This window comes from Oncorhynchus clarkii, chromosome 4 (assembly GCF_045791955.1).
Source record: "Oncorhynchus clarkii lewisi isolate Uvic-CL-2024 chromosome 4, UVic_Ocla_1.0, whole genome shotgun sequence".
Taxonomy (NCBI): domain Eukaryota; kingdom Metazoa; phylum Chordata; class Actinopteri; order Salmoniformes; family Salmonidae; genus Oncorhynchus; species Oncorhynchus clarkii.
Genome location: NC_092150.1, coordinates 82,254,251 through 82,262,749, shown reverse-complemented (window position 1 = coordinate 82,262,749; position 8,499 = coordinate 82,254,251). Strand labels below are relative to the sequence as shown.

The following is an 8,499-nucleotide window of genomic DNA, read 5'->3' as shown; positions in this document are numbered from 1 at the left end:
TACATTCCTAGCAATAGTCCAAGTGTGTACTAATGGTCCTCTGAATATTCTCCCTTATGTATAGGGAGTTGAAGTAGACCCACCCATCACCTGGAATATTTGTGTCCCAAGTCACATCTCCTATTGTCTGGATGGTTTTCAAATCAAGTATGCCAATAAGAAGTGTCCCTCACTGTATCTTTATGGGTTGTATCGACTAATAAACATGTCCCTTTGTCAGCTAGTGAATCATTTGTGTGATAAAGTATACGCAATCGTAGCGATAATGCAAAGTTGGACATTTCTATAACAATGTACTTCCATTAGCAACACACAGAAACTAGGATTGATTTACACACCAATATGCAAGACTGTTTTAATGCAATACTTACTGAACAAGTAAAGATTAATATTGTAAGTGGGCTATTACAGACCTATTACTTTTGATTGATCATTGTGTTCCAGCATTGCACCATAGTTTTTGGAAGAGCCTAGGGGAGTTAGTTGTAGAGGGCAATGCTGATGCACTGCTCAGAGTTTATTCGACTGCTGTCCTAAAACCAGAAATTCTTCCTACACATAGTGAGAGGTGAATGATGCTGGTGCAGCATATATTTCTTGTGAAACTTGTTTTAGAGTCCCTCCATGATTCAGGATCGCTGCAGAGGTTCTGCAGTGTGAATAAGCCCTTTCTCAAACAGCAGCTCAGCCAAGGACACCTGGAAGAGAGCACAGAATTACATCTGTAAGAAAACTGCAGTGCAGAGTCTGACCCAAGCACTGACCAGCATAACGCGACCATCCAAATATCTACACTACTGACATGCAGAAGACGGCATACATGTTGATAAACATACCTTGTCCTCAGCCGACTCGCATGGCAAACTGCCCACTGTCACAAACTTTGGATACGCATGGATCAGAAACTCCATGCCGTCTGTTTGCTGAAAGAGTTACATCATGTTGAACACAAAGGCCATTACTGCAGTGCAGCATCTCAGGCAGGCACACGTCACTGCTATAGTAACAAGGCAATTCATTCATACCTCTGCTTTTATTTCAACGCTCTTGGGCTCCTCCTTGTGGTAGACTCTGGAGTTGTCTGCAGTGTAGTAAAGCCAAACTGCTTCTCCATCACTGCATAACCTGCAGCATCAAAAATAAAAGTCAAGGTCATTTCTGGGAAAATGTTTGTAAGAGCTATGCTTTTGTAAGTCATAGGATATTTCATGTCCGAGATCTACCTGGCGATTCCAGAACGGATGAGTCTGACTCTGGTCTGGCCCCTGATGGTCACACCCACGTCCACAGCCTCTCCATCCTCCCACCTGGAAGGAGCTCCCTGGACACTGCTGGCCCGCTCCTCTGTGGATTATCACTAGAATCAGTAATACTGGCCACGTGGCAGTCTAGTTTGGGAAGCCCTAGAGCAGAGGTTCCAGACTTTTCACTCAGGCCCCCCTTCCAGCATCAGGGAACATCCCGCACCTCATCCATTTCTATGGGCACTAGCACTGTTCATCACAAACTGTTCACACCCCTCTAGTTGGTGGAGATAATATTTTGCAGGTTTAAAGCTTACTTCCTCCAATTATCCACATTTTGTCATGGGGTGCATAGAACATTTTGCCATTTTAAAGCACATTTTTGTGCAATTCTATACATTTTGCATGTCTAATGTGATATTAAATGAGTCTCATGTCAACAAAACCTATGGGCCCAAAAAAATAAACAGCTGAAATGGGCTAGTTTATCCGGACATTTCTGACAAGTTATAAATAGGTTAGCAATGACTGACATGACAAGAGGAACTGATGATGCACTTCTTAACTTTGAAATTGCACCATGTACATTCTACTATTACAACTTTCAAGAGTAACTTAAACCGGATGGAGTTCCTTTGTTTTTTTTTTTGGAGGGGGGGGGCACAGTTTGGGAACTACTGGCTTAGAGGAGTCACAAAAGTCCATGTTTGAATTTCAGCAGTAGATATGTGGTACCTGCGGTGAGCATCGGGGGGAGACAGTCATGGAGATAATCCCTCGCTTTCTGATCCACCGCAGCATCCACAGGAGCAAAGGTTGATAGCTTCTTCATCAGCCCTTCTATTCTGGATAGGAACTGCGCCCTGCGTGGATCCTCCTACACACACACACACGGCTTTCAAGAGGGTGCAACATTACAGAGAATGTTCAGATATACACTACCGTTCAAATGTTTGGAGTCACTTAGAAATGTCCTTGTTTTTTGAAAGAAACGCACATTTTTTGTCCATTAAAATATCAAATTGATCAGAAATAGTGTATACATTGTTAATGTTGTAAATTATTATTGTAGTTGGAAACAGATGATTTTTAATGGAATATCTACATAAGCGTAAAGATGCCCATTATCAGCAACCATCACTCCTCTGTTCCAACACCAGTCTCAACGTCAACAGTGAAGAGGCAACTCCGGGATGCTGGCCTTCTAGGCAGAGTTGCAAAGAAAAAGCCATGTCTCAGACTGGCCAATGAAAAGAAAAGACTAAGATGGGCAAAAGAACAGACACTGGACAGAGGAACTCTGCCTAGAAGGCCAGCATCCCCGGAGTCACCTATTCACCGTTGACGTAGAGACTGGTGTTTTGCGGGTACTATTTAATGAAGCTGCCTGTTGAGGACTTGTGAGGAGTCTGTTTCTCAAACTAGACACTCTAATGTACTTGTCCTCTTGCTCAGTTGTGCACCGGGGCCTCACACTCCTCTTTCTATTCTGGTTAGTGCCAGTTTGCACTGTTCTGTGAAGGGAGTAGTACACAGCGTTGTATGATATCTTCAGTTTCTTGTCAATTTCTCACATGGAATAGCCTTCATTTCTCAGAACAAGAATAGACTGATGAGTTTCAGAAGAAAGGTCTTCGTTTCTGGCCATTTTGAGCCTGTAATCAAACGCACAAATGCTGATGCTCCAGATACTCAACTAGTCTAAAGAAGGCAGGTTTTATTTAGTCTTTAATCAGAACAAAAGTTTTCAACGGTGCTAACATAATTGCAAAAAGGGTTTTCTAATGATCAATTAGCCTTTTTAAAATTATAAACTTGGATTAGCTGACACAACGTGCCATTGGAACACAGGAGTGATGGTTGCTGATAATGGGCCTCAGTACACCTATGTAGATATTCCATAAGAATGTATTATTATTTTTTTTTAATTCAGCCGTTTCCCACGACAATAGTCAATTTACAACATTGACAATGTCTACACTGTTTTTCTGATCAATTTGATGTTATTTTAATGGAATTTTTTTGTTGTTGCTTTTCTGTCAAAAACAAGGAAATTCTAAGTGACCCTAAACCTTTGAACGGTAGAGTATATATATTCTGTAGAACAGACATTCTTTCTTGCCATGGGACATAGGCAATGATGTCAGCTCTATCCGTTCAACATTCTGAATTTTTCACCCTTCTGAACACACCCCTGTTGAGAGTAGGTGCTCAGAGGTCAACTGGACTCCAGAGACAAGTAAACAACGTGTCTGAAGTACCTTGTCGGAGTTCTGCACCCCCATGTAGGTCAGGTAGTCCACAGGCAGGCCTCGTCTGAAGTCCACGTCCTCCTCCATGGCCATCTCTAGGGCTGCTGGGACCACCTGTCAGAGATCATGTTCTGCATTAAACACAACACAAGCCTATACTTCCAAGTACATCCATGTTGTATAGACATGACATTGTAATCATTCAATATTTTAGTTTTTTTGGACTCAAGTGTAAATTGATGCCCAATCTACATCAATGTTGATAGAAAATGAGACAGAACTGGACAGTGTCACATACAAGGAAAGCAGAGGATTGATAACACACCTTTGCCAGTAGGTTTCCCCAGCTGTTCCTCTGGTAAGATGAGACAGTGATGTGGAGGGAGTGAGCATCCGGCAGGCAGTTCCCCTGGTGGATAAACCCTCGGGGGAAGTAGAGGAGATCCCCAGCCTCCAGAACCACCTCCAGGATGGGCTTCCCGATCTCAGACTGGCTGAAGTTAACTGGAGGAGGAGGAATACCAAACCATCTGTAAGGAATGAGACTGAGGCAGAGGGGACTGGGAAGTGATCGGTCGTGCTTATAGTCTATTTATAGGCACAAGGGTAGACAAAGAAATACTTACGACTGGAAACGACAGGCAAGACCTCATCTTCTGACCTAAAAAGTGTAGCAATCAAACATCCCACAAAATATACAGAATTAGTTTTTCAGAGTTTAATTATATTAATCTGGTTCAAAATGGATTGATGCATGCTCTAGGTGCTGATCACCCTTTTGGGAATTTTATAAACTGGATTTAGACTGTTCATAACTCAGTCACCTGGGGTTGTAAACTCTCCAGTGCTTCTTCCCTTCCAGCTGAACCACAAAGGCCTCGATGTCGTCATAATGTGGAGCAAAGCCTTGTGTTCCTGGAGGTGTCAGATACCTGTGGACACAAAACTACTTTGCTGTAATGTCACATGAGGTGAATCAGTATTCAGCATGAGGTAAGGATATAACATAATAGTTTGTCTTAAAAGAAGGAAATGTTCACAGTCCCATACATGTTCAATGACTTTCAGGGCTCTATTTTAAACAAACCTAACACAAAGGTAAATCTTAGCGCTGGTGAAAGGGGTTTAGGACCAGGGATGTGTCAGAAATATTATTTATATTTTCACTGGAGTAATTGTGAGCGCAATAGCTGGGGCGAAAGAGCTGGGTTTTGACTAATAAATAAAATTATAGGTGTGGAGAGGGATTGGCTACTCACTGGCCAATCAGTGCATGTCAAGGCTCAATACTGTATGCTGTTGTCTTAAGTTATGGTTGTTATTGACAGTCTGCATTGTCATCCTAGTGGATTGATACAGTTTATTAAATAGCACAGGCTACAGTAACGTGTTAGAGCAACAGTAAAAACATCCAGTGTTTGCTCAGTATGTTGAGGGTTGACAATCAACAGTAAAAACATCCAGTGTTTGCTCAGTATGTTGAGGGTTGACAATCAACAGTAAAAACATCCAGTGTTTGCTCAGTATGTTGAGGGTTGACAATCAACATTGTTGTAATAGGCTTCAACGAGTATAGGCCTTCACTAGGCTCTCCTAAATTGTATTTTATGTGTGAGGCACGTTCTCAATAAGCAAGATCTAGCCTAGGCCTACCGTTGACATGGAGTTATATGGCTGGAAAATACTTTTAGAGGAGCACATCTTTGGTAAGTGGACAAGAGGCGTTCTGTGGAAACGGGGAAACAAACCTAACGGAGTAGCCTATTCACTGCAGGTAGGCCTACGGGAATAATGCAAACGCTTGACGGAAAAAGCCTCATGAGTAAACCATTTAGAAATGTTTTATGGATAGGCTATTTGGCAAATGCATGGCCATGACAAGAAAGACAGCAGACACATTGCTGTTATAGTAGGGTAAGGGTAGCCTATAAGGGATTTTTTACATTTTAATTAAACGAAACGGAAACAGGAAAATAACTGAAATTTTTCTAAAAAGGAAGGTCACTGGATCATCTCATCTCTTATTCCAAAACAACAGGAGCTAGCTAAAATCATGTACTATAGCCTACATAGATAACAGGAGCTGGCTAAAATCATGTACTATAGCCTACATAGATAACAGGAGCTGGCTAAAATAATGTACCAAAGCCTACATAGATAACAGGAGCTGGCTAAAATCATGTACTATAGCCTACATAGATAACAGGAGCTGGCTAAAATAATGTACCAAAGCCTACATAGATAACAGGAGCTGGCTAAAATCATGTACTATAGCCTACATAGATAACAGGAGCTGGCTAAAATCATGTACTATAGCCTACATAGATAACAGGAGCTGGCTAAAATCATGTAGTATAGCCTACATAGATAACAGGAGCTGGCTAAAATCATGTACCATAGCCTACATAGATAACAGGAGCTCTCTAAAATCATGTACTATAGCCTACATAGATAAAACGTGGCTGCTCCCAAATGTGATATTTTAATAAAGCTTTGGTGATTAAGATTTATTTCAAAGAGTTCTCACAAGCCAAGCCCTTTATGGTAGTCTTGACAACTTGGCAAATGCATTACCAAAAAAAAACAGCCTTCATTGAGAGAGGAGACTATGCTTGGTTATGTTTTTAAATACGAGGTTACAGCACAAAAATAACATTGCTCTCGTTCCATGTGCATATGGGCACTGTGGGTCAAGGCTGGATAGGCTGCGCTTCCGCTGTCAACCGGGTTACCGCTAAGACCAGCTTCTGGTTGGTCTTAAATAGCCCCACCAGCACTGCCTGAAATTGGCACACAGCTCAGATATTGCCACCCCACCAGCTAGCAAGCTCATATAAGACAGGTAAATCACCGATCCTGGCGTTAGGTGTACAAAGGTCAAACGAGTATGCATTTGACAATTGCACTGGCTTAACGCAACCCGGAAATAGATGTTGTTCGAGAGCATTTCACTAGTCAGAGGTTTTCAGACAGGGTCACTCACACATTAGCTCCTGCCATGCTGCCAAACTGCTCCTGGAGGATGGACAGCACACTCCACACAGTGGAGGAGAAGGCCTGGGGGTTCAGCATACGGAGGGAGCAACCACTCTGTGGATTATAATAATAATAATAAGCCATTTAGCACACGCTTTTACCAAATCGACTTAGTCATGTGTAATAGTATAACTTCAGACCGTCCCCTCGCCCATACCTGGGCACATCAACAACAGTCGCCCACGAAGCATCGTTACCCATCGCTCCACAAAAGCAAGGGGAACCACTACTTCAAGGTCTCAGAGCAAGTGACGTCACCAATTGAAACGCTATTTAGCGCGCACCACCGCTAACTAGCTAGCTGTTTCACATCCGTTACACATGCATGCACACATTTTAGTCCTGGGAATCCAACCCACTACTGGCGTCATGTTCAACCAACTGAGCTAGAGGACACATGGTTGGGTTTCAATATTATGAGGTACTAAGAACTTACATGTTCTAACCAACACTTGCTCACACAATGTAAATACAAATTGGCAATCAGGAGACTTTAATTTGGTTTTTACCTCATAGAACTCCCATACAGTGAAAGGAAGAGCCCTCCCTGGAGGATTGTGTGTCTCTCTTTTGTCGTTTGTGTAGCTGGTGACATCCAGGTTCACTCCATACTGAACATCATCCTGGAAATGTCAACAGCAACATTAACCTGATCTGATCAAACAAAAATGACCGAAGATGTCTAGCTAGTCATGACACCTTACCTGTCTTAAAATGCGATCAAACTCTGTTGTGGAGAACAGTCCCTTGTAGTAGTCTGGATTCTGACGTTTGATCAAAACTGGCTTCTTTTCCCATGTATCCCTGTGATGAAGGAAGTCAGTAAAGTTTAAAAAAAGTATATATCCCTGTGCAATCTAGTTCATGACTGTACTGAGAAAACCAAAAGCTACACAGGCATCAGTACCTGAAGAAGCTCTTGGAAGGAATGGGTTGGATGAGCCACTGGAACAGTTTACTGGCCCTCTCCCGGCTGTTGCTAACTTCAGCCAGGTCACTCAGCAGAGCCTCTAGTGCTTGTCCGCTTTTCTCTCCACACTGCACCTCCTGCATACAGCAAGACAATGACAGGTATGGCTAGAGAACCACAGTCAAACAGTTAAAGTACGTGAACAAGTGGCTTCAATATAGAGGGAGTGAGTTTGATTGTACAAACTAACTTCTTCAAGTCTCTCCAACCTCTCCTCTCTCGGAGACGATTTGATGACCTGCTTGACCCTCGGTTTCATTTTGGCCTTTTTGATGGGTTTAGGGGTCTGGATGCCATTTTCCTTCCGCTTCTTCTTCTTTGGTATAACCTAGAAAATCATCCAGTAGGCAGAGGCAATCAGTTTGAAATCGTTTCAGGTAATCATATGCACATTGCAAAAGTATATTCAACAGATGGACATTATTCAACAAGCCCACTTCACATTGCATCAGTTAGCTAGCTTTCTTCCGTAGATTTGTCAACCCAGTTGATTTGCGTGCATGCCTAACACAAGACACTGTAAAGTCCCTTTTACCAAAACTATCTGACATTGCAAGGGGGCAAACACCAGTAATAACGTAACCCCAAGTACCTGCACAGATGATGGTTTAACTTCAGGAGTCGATTCTAATAGCGCATTTTGGTACAATTCAAAAGCTGACACATGTTTCTTCTCCATGTTGTCGAATATTTGTCATTCCTGACGTCATCAGCATGCGACAAAGGGGACCCCTTTTGTGCTGTATGTAAATGAGACAACTCCAGCTTAATAAAACACTTTATCGCCCTCTACTGTGCAGGCAGTGAGATGCCGCATATCTCTACCAAAGATACTGGGGCCTCGCGCAAAAGTTGGAATTTATACAAATGTAACTTGATGTGAGAATGTGCTCACCTCCAGGCAAACTTTAGACCATGAGTATGCACATCTGCTATCGTGCGGTTCGAACAGATCCCTTTGTCAAGACGTTAACACATAAAACAACGAACCAGATAT

The 8,499-nt window shown here is 42.4% G+C and overlaps 1 protein-coding gene across 1 annotated transcript; it reads right to left on the bottom strand.

The window, feature by feature from the left end:
- Window positions 1-325: 325 nt before the first annotated feature.
- On the bottom strand, window positions 326-8,236 carry LOC139407874 (ribosomal oxygenase 1-like). Its single transcript, XM_071151747.1, has 15 exons — window positions 8,095-8,236; window positions 7,693-7,830; window positions 7,440-7,579; window positions 7,237-7,336; window positions 7,042-7,155; window positions 6,480-6,586; window positions 4,321-4,428; window positions 4,123-4,157; window positions 3,822-4,000; window positions 3,506-3,610; window positions 1,980-2,121; window positions 1,224-1,344; window positions 1,026-1,125; window positions 837-923; window positions 326-698 (listed from the first exon to the last, which is right to left on the bottom strand). Exons 1-15 carry the CDS (start codon window positions 8,179-8,181, stop codon window positions 630-632), a joined length of 1,632 nt encoding a protein of 543 aa, XP_071007848.1. The 5' UTR covers window positions 8,182-8,236; the 3' UTR covers window positions 326-629.
- Between the last annotated feature and the right edge of the window lie 263 nt (window positions 8,237-8,499).